The following is a 25,181-nucleotide window of genomic DNA, read 5'->3' as shown; positions in this document are numbered from 1 at the left end:
TGAGTTCTGCTCCCACATGTGACAAGAACACACTGTGTGACCTTGTTGAAGTTATTACAACTGTGTGGCATCTCAACAGGAGATTAAAATAGTAATTAAAATCATAATAATAATAATAATAACAATAACAATAATACCTTCCTGTTGAGATGGCTGTGAGGCTCACTTGGTAATGAAGGTGGATATGAACTTTTGTGCATGTATGCGGCAAAATGCATTCTTATCGTATTTTAAATTTATACTATAATGTTGTTAATTATAAGCATAATGTTGTGCTGCCATTATCTAGAGCTTTTTTATTGTACATAATTAAACCTATTGAACAGCTAGTGCTCATTTCTCATCCCTTTAGACTCTGGCAACTTTCATTTTACTTTCTTTATCTATGAGTTTCACAATCTTAGATACCTCACCTAAGCGGAACCATACAGGGTTTGTTCTTCTGTAACTGGCTTATTTCAGTTTGTACGATGTCTTCCAGTTCATCCATGTCATTCTCCCTCTTTTTTAAAGCTAAAGCATATTCCACTGTGACTGACAAATATGGGCTTGACAAGGCTGGTGGATTTGGTGATCAAATCTCACAGCTGCTAATGATGCCAAAGGCCAAAGAACAAATATTCATCAACTATCTCCCCCTCTCTCTGTCCCTCTCTTGTAGATGAACCCAGCCGGTGCTATTTCCATGATGGAGATGGGGTATGTGAAGAGTTTGAACAAAAGACTAGCATTAAAGATTGTGGTGTCTATACACCTCAAGGATTCCTGGATCAGTGGGCATCCAATGCTTCTGTGTCTCATCAAGACCAGCAGTGCCCAGGCTGGGTCATCATTGGGCAGCCAGCAGCATCCCAGGTAAGACCCAAGCTTTGTGCAGCACTTCTTGCTGATGTCCTGAATCTTCTCTGTACCCCTCAAGTTCCTCACCTCACATGCAGTGCCATTGAATGGAGCCACTTGAACACACCTCTAGCCAAATGCAGTGTCGGCATTTATAAAGGGTTACGCAGGCAATGGCCAAGTGGCGGGATTGTTACTATCACAAGGGTAATATCTGTCTTCACACTTCCCTGTCTATTGTAATTCATATGTAGGAAAGAATTCCATTTTGGATATATCGCTTCACTTGGGAAAGTCTGGCTTGTTTGAGGGCGTGGTGAATTAGTGGTAATTGTACCCTGAATTTGCTGTATGGTTTTGGAACAGTCTTCCTACCTCTTTGGGCCCCATTTTCCTATCTTTAAAATAGTGACTAGTTGAGTGTGATGATCTCCAAGGGCTTTCAATTCTAAGAAGCTGTGAGTCATTCCTCAGTCCCCTAATGCACTATTTATGTGTCATGTTCTCTCCCAGGAGACTGAAAACTTAGTTGAGGCAGTGAGAGTTTTGGGACCACTAGAGCTTGCGTGATTCTAGGCATGGCTGTGCTGTCCCCAGAGCCACCTTTCCAATTATCCTGCTGAGCAAGCACCTGTCTTCTTCTGAGACCGCCATTTCCCAGACTCATGACCCAGTGCTTCTGACTGCCCAGCCCAATGGCCATTTCTAAGGCCAGCCTTCCTGCCTGCCTTGCAGAGGATCCACGGATCTTCTCTTAATATTACTCCTTCCATTCAGGTGCAGTGGAGTAGACCTGGTTTCTAGATGAAAGAGAAATAAAATTGTCTGCTGGGGCTCAGTGGAAAGAATCACTGGGTAAGGCATAGGAAAGGGCCACCTCATATATTAGACTTCTCATGAATTTCATCAGAGCTTGATTGGCATTTATTTCTGAACTCTTTCCAGAATATGGAAAGACATGGAAACATGGTGTTTCCTGGTGCTTCTCATGTTTATCACCATCTTAATGAATGAATGAAGAATTACATGAAGAAGTGATCAGAATTCATCTTGTTTCCCTACCACCCTTCTCCTTTGTGAACTCATCTGCATGCTTGGACCCATTACCAGTCACATTGAACTCTAACCATTTGTTTGTCCACCCAGGTCCCCCATTAGATCATCAGGTTTTTGAGAATATATTCAAGCTTCATTCTTCTTTTTCCCTTCATCTTTGAGGACAGGATCTAGATAAGACCAGATACTTAGGAAATGTCAATTTCCTGAACTGAAGATACACATGCATACTACACCCCCTACGTATATTACTACATGTGCAGGCATTGCCCCTCTATTACATAAAATATACAAAAATTCCAAATTCAACATTAACACCCAGTGATGTTTAAAAAGCATCGCTCAAACTAGAGTATTAGGAACCCACTCAGAACCCCACATGAATGAAAGCTGGGGGAGTAACTGTGCTTAAAAATCATCCAAAGTTTATTGCTACTATTGTGAGCAAAAAAAGAGAGAAAATTTTCCAGTCTTTGCATTTGAAAAGAGGCCTCATGGAGCAGTTATTCCAATCTTGTAAGGAGAGGGCTGTCAGGAATTATGGGCGATTATCTCTTCCTAAACAAAAATCCAATTTTAAAAAATCATTATAAATACTAGCTCTTCGATCTACAAAGAGGAGAGGAGGAAACAAAATCATCCTATTGAATTATTCATTGTAACCAATTTTATTTTAATGAAATCGACTAGGTTCCATTACTCTGGGCTTGGACATAATCTTTGTTACAAGGAGACTTCAGCTGTAACTAAATTTACCATAATGAGATCAGCTCACTGGAGAATACAGGTCAGGGGAGGGGATATGTGTGCAGCCTAGGTGCAGGGGTGAGGGGTGGGCAGAGGGCAGCCTGGAGGGCACAAGAACAAAAGTCTCCTGAGCTCCTCATAGGAAAACAGTTGTCTAGAATTTATTTCCTTACCCCACCCCTACCGTCATGCACATGCATTCACATGTATGCATGCATTAGCTATATACATGTACAAGCACATGCATACACACTCACACGCATCACAGACACATGCACATGCATGCAGATACTCAGTCAAACATTTACACACACATCATGCAGTCTGTAGAGTTCAAGGTAAAGGCCATATTTGAAGTAAAAATCCAGCTCCAGTGAGGAAAAATGAAGCATTACTCCGGTCTTCATGACCTGTAAAGTGACTAGAGGAGGCTGGTAGTTAGTTGTCATCCTTCAGGGTGACAGTGTTGGTGGTATGAGAGGAGGGCCCTCAGGAGCTCCTCAGAATTTGGTTGAAGAATAAAATGGAGTGCTTGCCTTCTTTTTTTTTGTTGGTACTGGGAGTCAAACTCAGGACCTCACGCTTGCTAGGCAGGCACTGTGCTACTGAGCTATATTCCCCCATAAGAATAAAATGGAAATATGCACCATGTGTCCCATGCCTTCCTCCAATAAAATTCTCTCTTTCCCTCTCTCTTTCTGTCTGTCTCTTCTCTTTCTTTCTCTCTTCACACACACACATACACACACACACACACACACACATTCATACATGAGTGAGCCCCAGAGGATGTCAACTCTAGAGAGTGACCCAAGCAGGTAAAAGAGAACAGCAGAAGGACCTAAAGTTATCAAGGCCCACCAGCCACCTTCACACACCTTACAACCAAGATAAGAACTGTTATCTGCCTTGGAGAAGCAGAGAAGCACCATGGTTCTGCTGTAGGCCAAAGAATGGAGAATCTAAAATTAGAAGATCTCCTGGAACATGGGGCAGTATGCTTATCCAAAAGCTGGAAGCAGCTTCGTATCCGGGACGCTTCATGGGGAAACGAGAAGAGAGTCCTACACGGACAGATAGTGCTGGGTGTCACTGTGTGGCCCACCTGAGGTGCTTCCTTCTTCCGGGGGCGGAATCATAGTCACTGCTGGCACCTTCCGTCCTGCTCTGTTCCCACTCCCTGCCACACTGACTGTGTTCCATGGTCCCTTTGTTTCATTGGGACACTTCTCTAATTTTGGGAATGATGAAATGACCACAGTGGCTCCCATTTCTTCTTTATTTTCTAATTTATCCCACCCTCTTTCTCTTATTTTAAAAACGAGTTTGCAGCTAGCTTTGTGCTGGATCCTATGAAAGAAACCAAAGTAATATAAAACCCAGTCTAGTCACTATGCAAGGTATAGGCACGACAATTCTGTCTAGAAGTGCAGTCTTTTTACAATAAGTTTTCATTCTCCCTGACTACTGGGAATAAGCCACTCTTTGTGCCATAGAAGCCCAGAATGCAGATTAAAACTTCTTTTTTGATTTTATAGAAGCCCACCACCTCTCATGATTTCTAGTCCCTCTCCTCCATGCTTCTTAAACAAGTTTCCCAAATTTGGTTAGAGTAAAGCTAACCCTGAACACTGAGTCTCATATACAAACACTATCAGGAATATCAAAACTTTCTGGTTTTGCAAATTGGACTGAACGTCTTATAATAAGAGACATTCTTTGGATATTTTGGCCATTTACCTTCCTGGCCCAGCTGGAATCAAGAAGTTCCTGAGACAGAACAAAAATGGAAATAAACTGAAACAGTCAAGTTATCTATTTTCTGGAACCCTTACACATGGTTTAAGTGCTTGCAAAGATCTTGTCTTGTTCTTGTTTTGTTTCCATATTTTGCATTTCTCTAATGTTTTACACCAAAGCCTGCCAAAATGGCATGTAGCTCTCTCTCCTCCTTCTCTCACCCCTAAATTTCTACCAGAGTACATTTTCTCCTCTTCAGACTGGCACCTCCCTCTTTTGCAATGACCTGAGAAAGAGATAGAAGTACTGAAAGTATCCAGAATGTACGGCACCCTTTTAGGGTTTACAGACCTTCAGTCAACTAGCCAATGTATGGTTAATCCTTTGAAGGTAAAACTTGGACCAACCACTGCCAGGGCAGTAATTTGAAGGTCAAAGTAAAGAAAGCCTTTCTAAGACTGGGCTATGCCCACAATGAAATGGAGCAGTGAGCTCGTCAGCATTATTCAGGCTGTGCTGCTGATCCTACAGAGGATTCCAACTTTAGAAGGCAGCTGAGCCCCTGAACACTGCCTCTTTCTTTGAAATGGATTCTCTGACTTTATACTTCTTTAACACACTGTTGGGTGGATCAGTCCTTCACCACTTTTCTTTGAGTTGCTATTATCTATTCCTTGAAGTGGTTATAATTCTTTGTGTCTCTATTAAAATATAAAACCATAACTTGTTTTCTGTTATAATAACCTATATATTAATTAATCCATTCATGCAATTAAATGCAATTATACCTCAGCTGTGTATTGAGGAAGATGAGCGAGGGGGAATGGGTAATACAATGAGATGAAGTGAAAATTAGGCAGATATGGCTTTTCCCTCTTATTCCTACTCTTTTGGGGGGAGCACTGAGTTATCAACCCCTTTGGGGCTGTTTGCGCCCCCCTTTGGAAAATGGGAATGATAATATCTCCCTAGCGGACATTAAGGATGTGAAAAAACCACTTAGTCCTGTTTTTTTTTTTTTTTTTTTTTTTAATTTTTTTGGTATTATAATGACATTTCTATGTCTCATTCATTTTAGACTCCTCTGTCATCTTCACTCCAGAGAGACCCACAGTGAGCAACACAGTAGAGAATCTCTGTCAACATTCTGTTGAGTTAAGCACAGTTTCATTAACAAATACTTGCTACATATTCAGACCTGTATCAGACACTTTGGGAACCTTAAGAAAGTTCTTTTCCCTTTGCTGCCCTCAAATAGCTTTCTATTTCTTTAGAGGGATGCATCCAACTAAAACAGTAGCCAAAGACCCAGAAGTGTGTGGGATCCAGAGGGAGTTTCCCTGAGGAGGAAGCCATGCAGCTATCATCCCAGCTTACTCAACCAACAGGGATGAGAGCCAGGGTGTTGGATGGAAAAAAATCTTTTGCCCACTTTCAGAAGGTCCCGGACAAATTGTAAAAATAACATTTACCAAGTTCCTCTGGGCTCTCCACCAAATTCCTTGAATCTTACTAAAGCTACTACAGAAATAGGAATCGATGTTCTCATTTTACAGATTAGGACACTCAGGCTCAGGGAGAGTGGGATGACTTGCTGTAGGGCTTAGCCCTGGAATGGCAGAACCAGACGCAGGCCACTGTACTTCTAATAGGAGTCTACATGCAGGAGGACTAGGTAGCTCATGCCTGCTTCAGTAACTGGTATATGACTACAGCTGAAGAGCTAATGACTTCTGTGTCTTTTTAAATTGCTGTATGCATTTCAGGAATGCCACAGACAAAGTGGAAGTTTCCTATCTTGATGCCTCCAATACTATCCCATGTTTTCTACCTGGCTGCGGAGATCTCCAACCTTTTGCTCTTCATTTCTTCTGGCTGAGCATTTCCCTCCCCAAAGACTCTTCTCAAATGAGTACAGTCTATGGCACTAGAGAAGGAACATAGGAAGTATTTTTCAATTGTAAGCTCCAACCCTGCATGTAAAACAGATTCTGTAGATTTTGGAATGTATGCCTAATTATTGCAGAAACATAAGAGAAACAAGAAAAACAAGAAAAGCACAAATAGGATAATTGTAGATTGAAGAATAAACTGTTCAATTTACGGTTTTGTCACAAGCCATGAGCTATACACAGAAAACCTTGAAATGCTAGTTAGAGAAAATCACAAGATGTATGCATTCCTGATGGCCACCACATCTGAGCCAGGAGAGTTGTGGTCATCTATCTGTGTCTCCTTAACCCTTGCCCCAGAGCAAGGGGCTAGATCTCACCAGGCTTTCTGGACACCAGGGTGGGAAATCTTCTTACTCTGCAGTGTAAGAAGTGCTTGAATGGAGGAATACAGAGAAAGGCATTAAATGATTTCCTGTAGAAATGAATGCTGAGCTGAGAGTAGAAGGATATAGTGGACTATAGAATGGGATAGATAGTAAAAGCATAAAGGAGAGGGAAAGGAGAGGGAGAAGGGGAGTGGGGAAAGAAGGAGGTGGGGAGGGAGAAAAGTCTACTAAGAAATAAAGTGAAGTCAAGAGAGATGAACCAGGAAAGTGGTGATCACGGACATCCTGCCGAATCATGGAATTTAGACACTGTTGCTGGGGGAATGGGATATTTTCTGAGGTTTTAAGCAGGAGTTTCTGCCATCAGATATTCTTGGGGAAAGAAGAGAAGCAGCATCTATTGAGCACCTACTCATATGCCACACCAAATGGTAAGGAATTGGAAGCACATTATGTCTCATATACTTCACAACAATACACTTGAAAGGTCTTACTTCTCTCTCAAAATGAAGAAAACAAAGACTCGAAGAGATGAATTGCCTTAACTGTGGCACCTTCTTCTACTTTTCCTAAATAGTACCTGGCTACTGGCACTACATTAAAATAATGTAACTTGAAAATTTTGCATTTTCAAACAATTCCCCCAATGCTATTTAAAAATATTATTAAGTAAAGTACAGGGAGACATCTCGGACACAACCACCAGTATTGAGGTCACTATTCTAAGGGCTGTCTGTCCCTTCCCACCTGTCCTGCCTGTCTTGCCTTTACCAAAGCAGTCAGCTCTTCTCATTAGTGAAATGGGACAACCTTGCCAATGGGGGGGAAAGAGGGGAAGCAAAGGGAACACACTGAAATGTAGGAGCAGATTCCAAGTTGTTTTCCCAAATACTCAAGGGATCTGCTTTCTCCTGGTGGTTTCTGAATAATTTTTCAAGAGCACATGTGTAAGTCATCTAAGGAAACAGAACAGAAAGTACCATAGTCTATTACAGCCTGTTCCATTTGTTCAGGGTACCCAAAAAATCCTTCCAGGAGAGTAGAAAAAAGAGCCCCCTGAGCGGGTCACTTTCAGTGTCCCCAAAACTTATCATGAAAACTTTGGACCTTGAGGAAATTTAAATCTACTGAACCTTACAGGATGCCAGCATGGGGGTCCAACAGGTTCTCCTGATCCTTCACTCACTCACCCATTCACCCTTTTAATATAGCTTTATAAGTCTATAAAAATCTAGACACTGGGCTTCTATCTGAACAATTTTTAAAGTGCAGATTTTTATGGAAAATAATGGAGGTTTGGTGGCAGATCTGCTTGATTTGCAACTCTAAGGCTCATTATTTACTACCTGTGTGACATGGGTAAGATCTGGCCTGGGACGTAAAGGTAGTAACATCCACATGGCAGATACTTGTCAAGGATGAGACAGCTGATTCAGAAATGTGGTTTCCCTTCTGATAGAAACTGACAGATACTTTCACAGAAATAATTCTATCTTCCTGCGGAGTTTTGGCAAGTGAGGGACAAATCCAATTAGAAACATGTGGAGTTTTTCTTTTTTAAGAGTAGTCTTTTGGGCACAGAAATGCAATATTGTGGGCAGAGAGACTTACGTGAGATTCTTGGTCTTACTTCACTTAAATTTGACTTTGATTAAATAACTTCTCTGAGCCTCTCAATCCCCTATCTGTTATGGAATGATTCTGATATTGAAACTCAAAATCAGTAGAATTTTACTGTGAAACCATTTTGTCCAAAGCATCATTAGACATTGAGGTGAACAGTGTTACCACTGCCCTCATGCAGGATGGACGACCTCTTGGGCATGAGGGGGACACTGTACCCAGTTCTTCTTCTAAGCCAAGACTGATATTGGAAAGGCCATTGGTAAAGCCCTGTGATACCTGCAGATGACCGTAGAGGGATATACTTTGAGGATGAAGGGTCAACCTGATAAGGAGGCTGTTTATGAAATTGTTTTGTTTTTCAGTGGATATTTGAGACAATAAAAAGCCTATAGTGTGATCACATTGTTGCATAGAAGAAGCATACACTGTCAGCCTGGTCTGAGTACTATTGCTTATCACCTGTGTGACACCTGACCAATGACTCAGTTTTCCGCACCTGTACAATAGGCCTGCTGTCACTGTGTGGAATGCCCGTGAGAATCCCATGACCTAGCCTATGTCAAGGATAGAATGCTTGCCTGCCCCTCACAAAGACGCTGATTGGTACCAGGTCATATTCCTACGAAGTGAGTTATCTGTTCATATTCTTATGAAGTGAGTTATTGAATCCGGAGGAGGAATCAAACTTTGTAAGAGAGGAAGGCAGCGAAGGGGAGGCCGATTGATCAGAGAAGGTGCCATGTGGGGCACTGAGGGCATGATTTAGAGAGTGAGCTCATTTCTCACTTGCAGGTAGACTTTGGACTTGAAACCCAAGAATAAGCAGGGTTTTGTGGTTTGGGGCTGTAGCCACTGGCCACATCCACTGGCCACATCCACTGGTTCTCATGTAGAGAGCCGACATGCCCTACCCACCCTCTCCTGGCCCATCTAGGAAGATGCCTTTGTTTTCCCTCTTCTGAGCCTGACCTATACTTGTCTCATTGGCTTCATTCTCCATGTGTCCCTTTCTTAATCTTCACATCAGAACCAGATGCTTCCTTTCATCCTGTCATCGTCTCACACTCCCTTAATGCTCTTTTGTGTGCTTATCTTTTCTTTCTTTTTGTTTTCTTTCTCTCTCTTTCTTCTTTCTTATTGTTTTGTTTTAAGTGGGGTCACCGGCTTGTAGCCAGCATACCCTTTGCTATGTAATTTAGTTTCATGTTCTGTACCCAAGAAACACGTAAAAAATGTAAACAGCACTCACTCTCTGGGGTTGTCATGCACTTAGGAGGCAAGAGCCAGTCAAGCTTGCTGAGCCTGCTCCCTGCTTTGGCGATGTTGAATTTGGTCCCCCAAACCACACGCTCATTTCTGCAGTCTGAAAGTAAACTTTCTCAAGCCAGGCCCAAAGGGTGGGGGAATAAGCAGAGTTTGAGATGGCTGGGCAGAGGATTTTGTTTTTGTTTGTGTTCACTTGTTTGTGTTTGTTTTTCAGTCCTTCTCCCTCCTACCTCCTACCTTCTCTCCCTGCCCTGCCTTTTAAATTTAACCTGGATGTGTTCTGTGTAGAACCAGATCATGCAGGGGCTTCCGCCTCCTCTTCCACCCCAGGCGTGCATTTCTTAAAACTTGTCCACTTCTTCAGCCAGGCCCAAGCACCAGCAATTCCTGGATACATTCGTTCATTTTGGTCTTCCAGGGAGAAATGGACTCAGAGAGGCCCATGAGAGGCGCCCTGCTCAGCAGCATGTCTATGTTTAGCAATCCAATAAAGACTTCCCTGGGGCTACTGCCTGCCCTAGGATCTTTCCCCAAACTGGACCTCTACGTGCAGTTGAGGGAAGGGGACCCTTGCATTTCTCTGCTCTCTGAGAAAGAGGCCTCTGGGGAAGGTGTACACTTGTAAGAGATCTGATTCACCAGCCAATACTGCTTTTAGGAATATGGATACCATCTGGGTGAAGCCCATGTCTGAAGTACAACCATATGGCAGTACAGGGTCCAGGAAGGGAATAGCGATGCAATGCAATGCAAAATGACGTGCACCAGAGAGCTGTAGTCAGGAGCTGTGTTCTAGAGAATACAGAGGTGTGCCATTGTCAAGGCCCCAGCCTCTAGATCAGCTGCGCAATAGAACTTCCTGTGGTGATGAAATACCATGCTACTGCACTGTCCTATACCGTGGTCTCTGCTGTGGAAGAGATTGAGCCTTATGTAGCTCATGAAACTGAGAAATTGAATTTTAAATTTTTATTCATTTAGGCTTAGTCACATGTCCAATAGCTTATTACAGCAGATCTAGAGAGCGTGACTAAGATAATGAAGTGAGATTCTGAGGATACCATAATGCAGCACATATAAAACCCTTAGGACAGCACTAGCATAGAGGGAATGCTCACTGAGTTAATCCATCAAATTAAATCCTTAGAAATACTATGAATTTCTTGATGTAGTTTATAGATTTGTTTATATTATGCTTTGTGGATTATAATAGCTGTATAATACATTTTGATCTATCAGAGGACATGTTCCTCCTTGTTGTTGCTCCAGCAAAAATATACTAAATATATGTGCACATTTATACTATGCATGTAACATATTTTAGGATCTACCTGTCATTACCCATTAAAATTTCTTGGACACTATAAAAGTAAATCTTTATAACCAACCTATAGTAACTGTGTACCCATTTTATAGATAAGGAGGCAAAGGCTCACAAAGGGTCCCTACTCTAGATGGTAGAACAAGAGTACCTCCTGTTCCTTCTGGGTCCTAACTCACTTACTTTTTACTGTTCTGCATCACCCCTCCCAAAATGGCATTCCTTTTTCCCAGAGTGAGGTATGTTGTACTAATATATATATAATATATAGTGGTGATTCAATGTCTTACATCTTGAAAGCCTACATACATTCTCATTGGAAGATTTTTGCCTTTGGAATACATTCTCTGTCATCCACAAGAAATAATGGTCTCAGCGCTTGCTCACTTGGGAAACTTTCTCTATGGTTCTCCATGGCCTATAAAATCTCAAAGCCTTAGCAGGCAAGGATATGCAGTCAGGACGAGCTGTTTTTGCAGCCCACTGCCTAGGGCTCCAGGCAGAACTGCTGACTTGTGATCTCCAGAACTGCCTTTGGGTTTTCCTCCTTTCCACCTGGAAACAACATAATCACTCTCCCACCTCTTTAACCTTCCTCCTCCTCCAGGATCCGGGTCAAGGGGCTTCTCTTCCATGTGGCCTCCTTCCACACCTCAGTGCCGCTCAGCTTTCTCTCTCCTGATGTCTCATGGCATTTCTGCAACTCTCTGACCACGCAGAGCACAGGCAGCCCTCTGGCCCTCTAGTCTGTGTCACTCCTGTCTTCAGATTTTCATACCAAATGAAAGGGGAGCTACTAAAGATTTGGGCTCCACCTTCTAAAGTTAGGGATTTTCAATGCCTAGCACAAGGTCTGTTACGTGGAGAATACTCAGTTCTGGATTTAGTGAATGATGCTGTCGGGAATAATGCCTGCTGAGTGATCTTCTTTTTTATAATTAGATTAAAAATATAAATAGTATCAATAAATGTTGTCTTATATCGGCAGGTCACCGTCCCCTGTTAATACTGTAGGTGAATAGAGTCAGTAGGGTCTTCCTAAATTGCGGGACTCTTCCATTGCATGAAAATTGGGTAACTGACACTGCCTGAATCAGAGTAAAAAGAAGCCCTCAGAAGCCATCCTGAACTCTGGCTTCATGTTCTTTTTATTGCTATCCTGGCTTCCAGATTCCTCCCTTCCTTCAGAACAGTAGCTGCCCATGCCAAGGGTTTTCCTTGCCCCTATTGTACAGTCCTTCTTGTTGTGTCTTCCAGCCTTGGGCACATAGTAGGTTCATGATAAATAGACAGCAATAAATCTTCCTTTTGCTAACAGCTTTGCACAGAAAGTAGGAAATAGCTTTTAGGGGGCTGGACCCCAGGATGAAGACTCTACCCTTTTACCACCTGTTATTGTGGGAAAGAATGGGGTCTCAGTGATGTGCCTGTAATTAGCTTCCTATGGGGATGAATAGAAATATGAGAGTTGCCTTGTCAGCCCTCAGAAGATCTCCCAGTGAGGAGTCTAACACAGCAGGGCATGAAAGGATAAGAGGAAGAAGAAGAAAGGAAAGGTAGAGGGGAAAAAGGAAGAGCAGGATGGATGTAAAATACAGGGGGAAAGAAATAACCACACAAGGATAAAATGACAACAACACAGTAGTAATAAGAATCAGTGATAATGGCTATGGGAGCAATGTGAATGTCTTTGAATAATGAGTCTATGTCAAGATCTACATTACTTTTGCATATGTAGAACTGTCCACCACCCTACAAGTAGCTACTGAAATTTTCAGTGCTTTTCAGAAGAATAAATTGAGACCCACAAAGTTAATTCCACAATTGGCACAGGGTTGGGGCAGGGCAGTTTTGAATTTGAACTCTGGACTGTCACCCAGTAGAGCAAGGAAGAAAGCAAGACAGAAGAAAGAAAGAAGCAGCTGTTAAAGATGTGTTTCTAGGGCGCAGGCTGTGCACAAGGACTTCGTGAGCTCCTGACTCAGCCCTCCAGCATAGGAAGTGGAGAAACAGACTTGGCAACAGGTTCAAAGTCATGCGGTCAGTGGGCAGCAGAAGCTGAGGTCTCCACTCACATCCCTGTGGCCTGGAAATGCGTGTGACTTTCACTGCTCTGTGCAAGGCTGAGGAAAGGGACAGGCAGGTGTGGGGTGATGGTGGTGTTCACTGCGAGTCCCACGTTGGCCTGTAGTCATCCCCAGGGACTGCACAGCTGCTTGAACACTCTGCCTTGCACAGCTGTGTGCCGCCCTGACCGAAGCTGCCACTGAAGAAGAGCCGTGCTCCTCTGAAGATTGTGCTGCTTGGGTGGTGGACACGTATGTAACAGTGTCCACTGGACACTTGCTATACAAAGGCTCCCAACTTGGGCATCATAGTTGCCATCTCTACCTCTGAAATTTGGACTGTCAGGGCCAAGCAAAGAACCAACTTATCCTACAGCATGGAAACCCTTGTGCAAACTGGACGGGCATCAGGAGATGGTGAACTGTGTAAGCAGCTCCCTTCCTCTTGCTTCTTGCTTAGATCACTGTGCTGCATTATTTGGGGTAGCTTCTTAACAGAAACCAAGTTCAAGACAGCCCAGCAAAGCCTTCTTCTCAGAGAAGAGAGCCGGTCATGTAGTGCTTTCCAGCCTTACTCTCCAGGGATATAGGGGATCAGGAAGTCCTGAGGTCTGCAGTGAGGAGCAGGACCTAGGAGCAAATGCTCTGTGCATCATTGTCTTGGCATGTGGTGGGATTCCCTGTAAGTAATGTGACTTGTACTTCATCCCCAGCATGGTTTGCAGTACGCAGATCTTAATTTCACAAACTGGAGCAGAGGAGGAAGCAGGAGAGGGGAGGAACCAGAAAACAACCTGGAAACTCCTACTTTTATGAACTTAAGGAAAGTCTTGTTCTTGCACAACGCAGATGTTCTTAAGTGGAAAATCACCCCTCTGACCTTTCTTGAACAAGCCAGTGTGGTCCACACTGCCATTAACCACTGCTCATTTGGTGACCAGGATGTGATTATTGTTCTCCTGATTAATCCATGAACATTCAGGGGATCTCAGAGAGAGGCCAAGAAGAGGCAGGAGGCCTCCTAAGATGCGTCCTTTAACCTGAAAGGCTTTGAGATGAGCAGTGGAGAGGTCCTATTGGAGTGCTTACCTCTGGAGTTGACTGTACTCCCCCAGTTCCATCCTAGAGCCAGATTAGAGCTAAGTGGGCTTTTATTCTTGGTCACCAGTGTGTCAATCTCAGACCAGCAGTTTGGGTGAGTTCAGAAACAGAGCAGACAGCATCACCCAGTCCTGTTGTAGAATTATGGTGTCTTGGTGTTCTGGTCTAGAACTAGAAACCTTTCAGAGCTCAACATGTTGGTCTAGAACTGGGATTTCCTGTAGGGTCTGAAATACAATTCACTACATTTCTAGATTCTTATCTAGAGCTGGCAGTACCTCAGAAATTTCATCTACTGCTGACAGTGGGTCTTTGTTCTCAACAGGAGTTGAGTGTATATTCTGGGTGAAACTAATGCACTTTTGATCTGCTTCTGTCTATATTGCTTCTATATCCTGATCTAGAATTCCTGAAGTTTGTAATTGCTTTCAGTATGGAAAGAGAGATGCGAAAACATGAAAGTTAGCAATGTTTTTTTTTTACTAGTGTGCTAAGTGCTGTGTGCATAAGAGGATCTGGCACCTCAGACTTCATCCTTCCTTTCTATGAGTGACATCAATTGTCAGAGTTTAGCTGTAGCCTGGTTTTCCTTTTTCTTTGGCTTTCATTTGCAGTTTTTCCTCTGGACAGCACATTTGCCATGAAAATTTTTCATTTTAGACCTGGCTTTCAGACATTGATTGCCTCACCAATTAACGTGCCCAGTACCCTCAGCCAGTCTGCATAAACCTCATAGAACCCACTACATTTTTTTCTATGTGTATTTGCTCGCTTAATTCTCCACACTCCTGCCTCAATGGGCCTGGGAGCTATTGAAGAAAAGAAAACTTACATTTACTTCTTTTCTTCCCTCAGGGGATCCATTTTTCTTCTATAGTAAAGAGCCCACAATATCACTGAGGGTAATGGTACATACCTATAATCCCATCACTCTGGGAGGCTGAGGCAGGAGGGTCACATGTTGCAGTCTAGTATGGTCAATTTAGCAATTTAGTGAGAGTCTGGCTCAAAAAAAAAATGAGCTGGGGATGTAGTTCATGGCAAAGTCTCTGAGTTTAATCCTCAGTAATACACACACACACACACACACACACACACACACACACAGAAAACCTAGCACACAATAAGTGCTAAATAAATGTTTGCTGACTGAACAAACGAGGAAATGGATGAAGGACAAATATAAGAAAAGGGCTTGAGATTCAGCTGGGAAATAGAAATGGGACCTAAATTCTTCCAAAAGAAATGTAGGCCCTCTGGAAGTCCCCAGTCTCTTGCCTCGCTCCCTTAGGACTTGAAGGAAGGCCGTGCATCCCAGTCACCCAACCCTGTCAGCATCTTACTTTTTGGAGGCGGCACATGTGCTCTGAAGTCACCAGCCTGACCATCTGGCCCGGGATCCCGTGCTCCTCCTCTGCTGCAGGAGATTACGTAAACTGGACAGTGGCCTCCAGATGTTAGCAGTTTCTGCTCATTTTTTCCTCCCTTTTCAACAACAATAATAATAATTAAAACAAACACAGGCTGCATCCCCCACTTGCACCCCTGAAATTGCAAACAGGTGGCCCCAGATGCCCTTGCCCCTCCCTCTGAGGGCCTCCTCTCCGGCCCAGCCACCAACCCTCTGCAGGGCCTGCTCTGTGCTGAGCAGTCCTGCTGCGCCAGCTGCCCCATGCTCCAGGGAGAGAAGATGCTTATGCCACGAGAAGTGCCTGAACCAGGCTTTCCCTCTCCTCGCCTCCCACCCCCACAGCCTTGGCTTCCACCTTAAATGGATGTATTTTGGAGGACTAGGTGGCTTAAGAGATTAGTAATGAGATCCCAAGTCTTTCACTGCTGGGTCAGGAGTTCAGAGGCGGGCCCGGGTGACTGGTGAATGGCATAATTAGGGGACTGGGGAGCAGGCCTGGGGGGCCCCTGTGAAATGAGCCTGGACAGGCCTTTCATGGCAGCAGTTGTCAGCAGCACAAAAGCCCACCGCCACATCCGACACTAATCACTCTCTCTTGTTAGAGGATTTACTAGCTGAAGGAGCCTGAGCCCCCTGCCCCTCGCCTCCCAAAACTAGCGTCTGGGAATGGGCTCAGACCATCGCCTGGCTGTCCTGTCTGTAAAATGGGGAGAGAGTGCCAGCCCCACGGGCTGGAGATGCCAGAGCTAACGTTTCCTGTAATGTAAACTGAAGACTAGCATCGTTTTAATTATTACTGCCCCTGCTTTTGTGACTATTTACTTTTTACATCTGGAAGTGGACCGAATCTCCTCTTCAGGACAGAAGAGTGGAGTGAATGGAGTGAAAGCATCTAGCTGCTTATCATTACCATAGCCCTCATCTTTATGGTCATCATTTTTTTTGTTGTTGTTTTTTTGAGACAAGGTCTCGATATGCAGCTCAGGCTGGCCTTGAGCTCACTTTGTAGCCCAGGCTGGTCTCAAACTCAGAATGATCCTCCTGCCTCAGCCTCCGGAATGCTGGGATTACAGGCGTGCGCCACCACACCCAGCTTATGGTCATCATTTATACTGGGCGGGCCTCAGTTTGGCCATCTGTATAAAGGAATGGGAATAGGAGGTGGCTTCGGCATATTGTACCTGGGGCTCAGGCCCTGCTTCCCCACAGACTCCTGACAGGTGTGGCCTCAGCACGCTGTCTCTCTTTTTGATCCCTGGCTCTGCATCCTCAATGCAGGTGAGGAGGAAGATGGGAATACGGACTTCCTGGGATGTGAGGGTTCTGTACTTGGAACACAGATGCTGGCCCATAAATGAGGGCAAAGAAAATACTTTGGTTTTGCTACTTTGCTGTCTTAGGTCTCTAACATAGAGTACCTCCTTAGAAGGGGTTGAGGTTCCCAGTTTGTCCGAAGATCAAAAATCCGGAGCCTCTGTGTGAAAAATTAAACAAATAGATAAACGCGCTCAAGAATCAGGTCAGAACCATTTCTCCCATAGGAAATTTAGTAAACCTGTAAAATATGAGTATTCAAAGAGTACTGATGTCTTCTTACATGATTTCTGCGTTCCCTTCCCACTGGAAGTCTACTTTTCCCTATGTTCATTTAATCAGATCACGACATGGGGCATACACCCCAAATCCCAGCATGTCAAATTTATGGGGAGGTACCAGCCTGGAGGGCATCGGATCTCTAAGGAGTGGGCAATGTGTAATGTGTTAGGGATAGATCCTAGGGGGCAGCTGGGTGCTAATCAGCCCAGGACTGAGCCCCGAGCCTGGAGAGCATCCAATGCCAAGTTCTCTTATCTGAAAATGTCTCCTGAGTGGAAACCTTGAGATCTGCTGCTATTTCCAAAACCCAGAAGGGAGGGAGGGAGGAGGCATCTCAGTGTTCCACACACCCACCCGGCACACAGGAAATGCTTCCTTGCTTGATTGTCTGTTCATGCCAAATAATAAATCCTGAAATTGAAAGAAAGGCAATTCCCCCCCTCCCCCTCCACTCTATCTCTTTAAGGCAGGCATCAAAGGGGAAGGCTGCTCTGGAGGCCTGGGGAAAGTGATAATTGTTTCTAATGGTTAGTAAAAGAAAGCCTAGCTCCCCCCACCTCCTCTTTCTCCCCATTGTTACTAAGTGTGTAAAAAGGAGATCGAAGGAGGGGATTGCAGGTGTGTGTGTGTGTGTGTGTGTGTGCCCAAGGTCTGTGTTGTGTTTCTGTTAACCCTTGGTTACCTTTAAAGTGTAGTGGCTCAGTTTGGAATGAGGAGCCGAGGAGATAAGCAGGGAGAGGCATAGGAACGGAACGAAAAAGCCAAGTGAGAGAGATACAGAGTACTCTTCAGGCAGTGACAGGAGCCCTGGGCCTGGAGTTGGAAGATTTGGGTTGTATCATTCATTATATGCACTCACTGATACAACGTATGTGAAGTATTATTGCTAGCTTGTTCTTTTATCCAACTAGTATTTGCTTGGTGCTTCCTTGTTGTGAATGCAAAAGGGAGAGCAGGAAGGACCTGACTCTTGCCTGCAGTGACCCAGTAGCCAAGTTGAAGGACTGCAAATAACATTCATCTCTCACGCCAGTTTGGCCAATTGGCCACGGCTTCCAGCAGTGTTTTGCTGAGATGGAGTCAGAACCTGACACAAGGCGGGGAAACATGTAGTGCTTAGTTATTGATGTCTATCCGGGCAAAGGGACAGGCAATGGAAGTTCTGATGTAACAGCTCTGCCTCATCTGAGGTAGTAGCCTCATGGGCCATTGTAATTCCTGACAGCCAGGTTTGTTTTGTTTTATATCTCAGAATAGGGGTAATAGTAATACCTTTCTCATAGGCTAGTTTTAAGGATAGAATAAAATAACGTATTCAAACAGGCTGTGTGATACATTGTACTATAGAAATCCTTCTGAATACCAATTTTCACTGTTATCATCAAATGTATGGCACATCAACTGCATGTGGGCCTGGGGTGGTGACTCTCCTGAAGCAGACCCTTCCAGTGGTCAAGGATGAATTCTGGGCTTCTGTGTGCCTTCCCCGCTCCATGTGATTATCATCGTTATCTCTGCACACGATATAGGTCTACGGAGACCTGAGCTCCTAGGGGTCAGTGCATTAGCACATACAGCCTTGGGAAAGCCACATCAGTTACACATTGCCAGCATTCAGCCCATTGACCTGCGTTGGTTTGTGATTTTAAAAAAAGAAAGAGATAAATCAGCCACAGCCACTGTCACTGCCCATGACCCTCCTTGCAGGGCAGACAAGAAACCACAATGTGAATGTCTTATGCAAAGGGTTGGACCAAGCATGTTTCAGAGGGTGAGTCCTGGGGTGGGAAGACAGGGTCTGAGTCAGAGCAGCTTGAGTTTGTCTCCTAAGCCTTGGTGGACTGACCAATGCCTCACCAGACCTCAAAGTCCTTTTCTCTTATTCATCAGACTTATCCTGAAGGAAAAATGAGCTTACACCAGACAAGAGTGGTACTGGTGGACCATCTTTAAGTGTAGGTGCTTGTTACCTGCTGCAGGAGCACCCTGGGGAGGGCAAAGCTAGGTTAATTTCACAGAGGCCACTCTGCATGCAAGCATCCCGTCCGTTACAGCCATCGTTCGATCGACTACCTCAGAGCTGACTTTCCCTCTTGTAGTCTTTAGGGTTCCAAGATCTTGGTGGTTTATACCAAGTAACCAAGTTCTTCTTCCCTGCTAGCAATCTTACAATACTCAGGGGAGTAATTTGGCACTGAACTGCAAGGCTGAGGTTCGGAGGTGGCATAAAGAGAAATATTGGGATGCACAGCCTGGCCTTGTGTGCCCGTGCGTCTCCCTGTTCAGCTGCATGAAATGTGGCTGTCCGTGTGCACCCCTACTCTCCTGCCTCTGTAACATTTCCTCTTTTTCTTTGAGGCTCATTACAAGTCCCACAGTGAGGAGAGGGGAGATCGGAGAGGATGGGTTAGAGGAGGAGCACTTCCTCCGTCCGCTGATTGACAAAAGAGCATGTGCATATGTAACACTGATATTCAATAGAAACCTCATGGCATGCCCCTATGTGGGAAAATACCAGAGCCCCCGAACTTTATTCTCCCTCCATCTCCCTCTTCTGTGTACATCGTGTGTGGGTGGAAGATAAACTGGATTTTAAAAACCCTTTCAAAGCAAGGCATCGTTAACTACTCTAATTGAAAGCAGTCTTCTGCAAAGGAGAGGGATTTGGAGGTGGTGCTGGATGTAGTGGTTGGCAGTGCATGGAGTGGCCAGGTCTCCCTACAGAGCCCTCTGCTTCTCCAGACTGGACACCAGGGCACCACCAGCCATCCTGGGCCATTAGGGAGCCACAGAGATGACTGTGAATCTCAAGACCAGTCTCTTCCCTCTCACAGTTTCCCCACCCATTCAAAAGTGAAGGCTGGAGTCAGGATCTCCCAGCACCTTCCCATCTTCGACATCCAACGATCTTGAAGCTCTGGGTGAAGATTTTCCTTGCTTCTTTAGCAACACACAGTTGCAGGTGTACAAAATAAAAAAGAAAAGAAAGTAGAAAACACATTTCTGGGATGGCTGCAACAAAATTTGATATAACTTTTCTGGTTGTCTTTGCCAGATAAAGTGACTGGGAAATTACCCTTCAGCTTCCAAATGTCAGAGGCATGGGGCCCACGGGACTCAGAGGTCACCAGGATGTTCACCTGCTAGGCAAAAGTGGCTTTCGTTTTTGCTTGCTGGGCTCCTCCTCATTCCAGAGTCAGCACCCTCCTCTGTCGCATTCACTTGAAAGAGGCTGCAAATCAAAAACTGTGAGAATGTCAGAGCTGCAGAACCTTTTGGAGGGGAACTCATTTCATTCTTTCTGGAAGTGAGAAGGGGAGGGTCAGAGAAGTGAGCAGACACATCAGGTCCAGACGGACCTCTCACTGGGCTGTCCAGAACTCTTTCCACCATCCTACTCTACCCCAGCAAAGACCTACAAAGGCCTGCTCTGCTGTTGAAACAGCTGCTACTTCAGGCGCCCCACATTGAGAAATTTTGGTTCTATCTTCTGTGTGCCCAGCATTTAACATGCATCCAGCACAAATGTATACCTTGTCTTATTGGAGCCTCAGAATCCCCCTGAAAGATATGTGAGGAAAGCCCCTTCCGCAACTATGGTCATGAGTGTGAGTTTGGTTCTACCACAAACCAGTGACATGAATTTATGCAAGTTCCTGGGCTTCAACTTTCTAATCCATAAAATGGGCATAATAACACTACTTATTTCATAGGGTTGTTGCAAGAATTATATGATTCAGTACACAGAGTGTTTTTTAAATGGTGTTCTGCATAGAATAGCAACAGACCGAATACATGCTGCTGCTGAGTTTCCCCCTGGGCACCTTATTACTTCCTAAGTGCAGAGAACTCTGCTGGGATGTATTTGAGGATAATAAAACTTACCTGGGAAGTCTTCCGAGTTTAAAGGATACGAAAGGGCTCTAAACAAGTGTAACCTAACTTGACAAGTGCTGTAACTGTGGGATACGTAAGGAACTATATGGACACATGAGAGGGAACAATTAATTGTGGCTGGAGTTGCGTAAGTGCTCTCAGAGAAGAGTGATATTTGAGCCTGGCTTTGAAGTGTGTGTAGTATTTCACAGTGCAGGGGCAAGACAGCATGTGTCTGGGCACAAGATCATGGATGTCCGGGGAGAAGGAGACAGCACACTGCACAGGTAATGCCTGCCTGGTGCAAGGAAAGGAAAGCAGCTGCAGTGAAGCTGGTGGTGGCAGAGAGCTCTCCAAAGTCTTTGTGAGTTATGTCCAGGAAACTGGCCGTGGTGATGAGTAGCAAGGCAATGAGATTATTTCTTTTCACTGGGGAGATGGAAGTGAATGTGAGGAGACTAGAGGCAAAGAGAGTGGTAGGCAGTGCCCTCTTCTCCTTAAGCAGAAGCCATGGTTTCAGCAATGCCCAAGGCACAACCGTGCTGCTTTGTGATTGAGACACAGCAAGTGGAGTCAGAGAAAGTGACCAAGAAAGAGCCTCATCACAGCAGAATAGGGAATTTAAACCTTACAGTGCAATTGTGAGCATTCGGTGACACTGTGACTGTGAGACCTCGGAGGGACATTATTATTGTGGATGTCTTTAAACCCTTGGGGCCCTTGGCAGTCACTCAGCAAACTACCACACTTCACATGTGGGAAACTGAGGATCAGAGAAAGAGCCATTTAGTAAGTGACACAACCAGAACTAATCCAGGTCTTCCATTTCCCACGGGTTTACTTGAAATAAACACAGATATCACTGAAGACGTTGGAAGTGTGAAAGGGTTGTGCTAAAGGAAAGAGGCCTTGTTCAAAGTCAAGAGGGAAGGTGCTCACTCATCACTTGTTTCTTACGTATGCCTGGTAAGGGTGAGAAGAGGGAGACAGAAAGGCTTTGCCGGAGATGTGAGAGATGTGCAGACTGGATGGAAAGGAAGGTGGGAGAGATGGGAGAGTCCCTGGAATGAGTTACACTGGAGACACCAGAGGAGTAGAGGGAAAACAGGAGCCCAGGGTGATAGTAAGCAGCACATGAGGGCCCATCGGGGTGTGCCAGGAGACTCTCCTGTACCTGTCCCCACAAAATGTTTAGTAGAGTCTATCGCTCACTGGTGCTTTACCGAGTTGGCTTTTCCCTTCTGGAAGGTACAAAACAAATGTGTGGATAGAAGGAGAGCATCCCCATAGAATCAGTCACCGTGGGGTCACACCTGTATCCTCAGTAGTCAACCTTGTGGCTTCAGAGGCTCTTGCTTTCCCAGGACTCTGGAGCCTGGCGTGTCATAGCCCCACAACAAATGGCTGTGGAATGAGTAGATTTATGCACTGTCTGTAATAGCAGGAGGCTGGTGAGCAATTGCTCCCCACTACGCTCAGCCTTCCTCCACCTCCCCAGGAACGCAGATGACTTTAAGATCAGCTAGGGCTTTGGGCAAAGGTTCAGCTGGACTTGTTCATTCCTCTCTGATCTGCTTTGATTGTCCCCGGTCAGGATTGCAGCCAGCCTGAAACAAACACACAACCAAATAGAAAAACAGAAGAATGAAATAACAGCAGCATGTTCCTCTAAAGCCCTGTCTAGTGCTGATAGAGCTGACCAGATAAGAGCAAATCGTATTTAAGCAATAAGAAGGCTTTGTTCATGTTGGCGAATTCTCTGACCGTGAATGCTTTCGATGCAGAGATAAGACCCCCGGCCTCCGCTCAGAGATGTGCTCTGTCACAGTCTGCCGGGAGACCAGCAGCTAAGAACACAAGGGGAAAGCATTCCGAAATGATACATGTCGAATTGCTGGCCTGGATTTCAAATGCCATAGATAGTTTATGCAAAGTCTAGCACTGTTGTAAAGTGTAACAGAATCCACGGGCAGCTCTGCCAAAGCCTGGTCCCAGTTGTTTTTTAGAAAAATAAATAAACTTGAAAACGTCTTCCAACCCATTAGAGCGGCTGTGTTTTTATCCTTAGCCTCCTCAGCGTTAGGCTTCTAGAGAGCTGAACAACTGAATCTGCGCCCAATTCCTAGACAATGGGAGAGCTGATTCTTGGCATCTTCAGTGCTCCTTGAGAAGTTGCCTCTTCTATAATATTGTACCCCCAGATCTACTGCTTCCTACAGCCAGTATGAGGGCAACTTTGGCAATTAATGAGTTTTAATACTTTTGATTTAGAAAAGAGCAAAGAAGCTCTTTTCTAAAATGAAATATTAGAAGGAAGCTCAATAACTACATGAAGGAGCAGAGTTGTTCTGGTTGTAACAGTAAAGTGGAAACTACAGAGACTGCCTTACACCCTAGCCCTCAGCCAACATCTCCATGTACCCTACGCTCCATGGAAGATACCTTGACAATCCCTGGCTAATCCAACATTCAAACATGAGTGATGAACTGAGATGCATCTTGCCCATAATTATGCTTCACGGTTTAAGCAAGAATGAGGCAGACTCATATCTCCTTCATCCAAAGCTGCTCACTACTAGAAAACTCTCCCTAGGTACGTTTGGTCATGTTCCACAGTTGGCTAAGCAATTTATCTTCCTCTCTTGGAGGTATCAAAAATGAATTGATGAAGAGGCTCAAGATGAAGAGAAACTGGGTGAAGGGTATATGGTGTTTTCTGTATTTCTTTTGCAACTTTACTATAATTATAAAATTAGTCAAAATACAGTTTATCCAAAAATGGAAGCGTTGGTGCTTGCAATGATAGTTCATGTTGAAGCAATATATGTATTGTAGTTGGACATTATTAAGTATCACACAGTTGTAAGAAAATAGTCACTTGGTGTCTTCTGAGAGGTCCTAAAAGCCAGAATACTGCCAAGAAGGGATGGAGAGAGGAGTGAATGTACAGACTGGATACTCAGCATGTTGGTGATCTCAAAAGCAAAAACATATGGTTGTCACAAGGTTTTTGGTTTTTTTTTTTTTTGGTACTGGGAATTGAGCTCAGGACCTCACACTTGCTGGGCAGGTGCTGTAACCCTGAGCTAAATCCCTGACCCTGCCTCTTACAGAAGGTTCAGACTTAGTCCAGTTCATTGCAGCTTATTGTATAGGAAAACATTGTTAGGGGAACTGGTGCTTTTATATCTATATTTAATGGCTTTATGAGTCAATAGTTTAGATTTGGGGTTTGTTTCCTTGTTTGTTTGTTTGTCTGAAGAGACAGTCTTACTATATTGCCCAAGCTGGCTTCAAACTCTTCGGCTCAGGTGGTCCTCCTGCCTCAATCTTCCAGTACCTGTGACTAATACATATGCAATATCAAGCCTGATCTGGAGGAAATTTTTTTTCTATTCATAAAATTACATGGAGTAATGTAAACTAAAGCATCCATGTTTACAAGGTATATGCATTATATAACAAGTCCATTCGCTACCTGCACTTGACAAAATGCAGATTTTATCATACTGTGTCTAGCTCATTTTTTAGGAAAAATAGCACACTGCAGGTAAACTTAAATCTCAGTTGTTCCCAATGCCTAGTACCATTCCCCTTCCTTGATATACACAGGCAATTACCACCCTGAATCTGATGTGTACTTTTCTATGGCATTCATATGAATCCCTGGGCATAGATATAATTTTCATTGTGTAATTTTTATAAATGACATTACAATGAGCATTTCCATTTACACTTTTTTTTTTTTTTTTTTTTTTTACTCAATTCCAAATCTTTGCCATCTCTCCAGGGTGGTGTCTTTGAATAAACAGTAGGCCTCCCATCTTGGCTGTCTAAGACTCATGCTAAACCCAAAATTCAATGCCTTAGTGTCATTTCTGTATATAAATCAGTTAAGTGATATTAGTATTGTTTTGCCCTATGTAATTCTATCAGTTGGGTACCTCACTTTATACATTGCTTCTCCAGTATCTTTAGTATCATTTCTGTACTGAATCTGCTTAAGTCCCCTTAATATTAGTTTTCCCTGTTTAATTCTCCAGGTCACAATCTATTCACCTAAAAAGTAAGGTGGACCTAGAAAGTTCTAGGGTCTCATAAACTATGAAAATACTCACTGAGACAATGTTTTCAAACAGACTGAACAAATATACAAAACAAATAAAAACAAGAAAAGTAAGTAAAATGAAAAATTATAAGGATCAAGAATGTTCATTCTTGAATATATATATATCAGATATATCCAGATATATC

At 44.0% G+C, this 25,181-nt stretch overlaps 1 protein-coding gene across 1 annotated transcript in view; it reads left to right on the top strand.

Annotated features, from left to right (window-relative positions):
* The window catches only part of Pappa (pregnancy-associated plasma protein A, pappalysin 1), a gene marked incomplete at both ends in the record, with an annotated part of 230,329 nt that overhangs the window by 136,536 nt on the left and 68,612 nt on the right, over positions 1–25,181 (top strand). Inside the window, 1 exon segment of the mRNA XM_013513305.1 lies at positions 662–855. Coding sequence (XP_013368759.1) covers positions 662–855 — 194 coding nt within the window.

Source organism: Chinchilla lanigera, unplaced genomic scaffold, assembly GCF_000276665.1.
Source record: "Chinchilla lanigera isolate Chin_1 unplaced genomic scaffold, ChiLan1.0 scaffold00018, whole genome shotgun sequence".
In the NCBI taxonomy this organism is placed as follows: domain Eukaryota; kingdom Metazoa; phylum Chordata; class Mammalia; order Rodentia; family Chinchillidae; genus Chinchilla; species Chinchilla lanigera.
The sequence above is the reverse complement of the archived record's forward strand: the minus strand, read 5'-3'. Positions and strand labels throughout refer to the sequence as shown.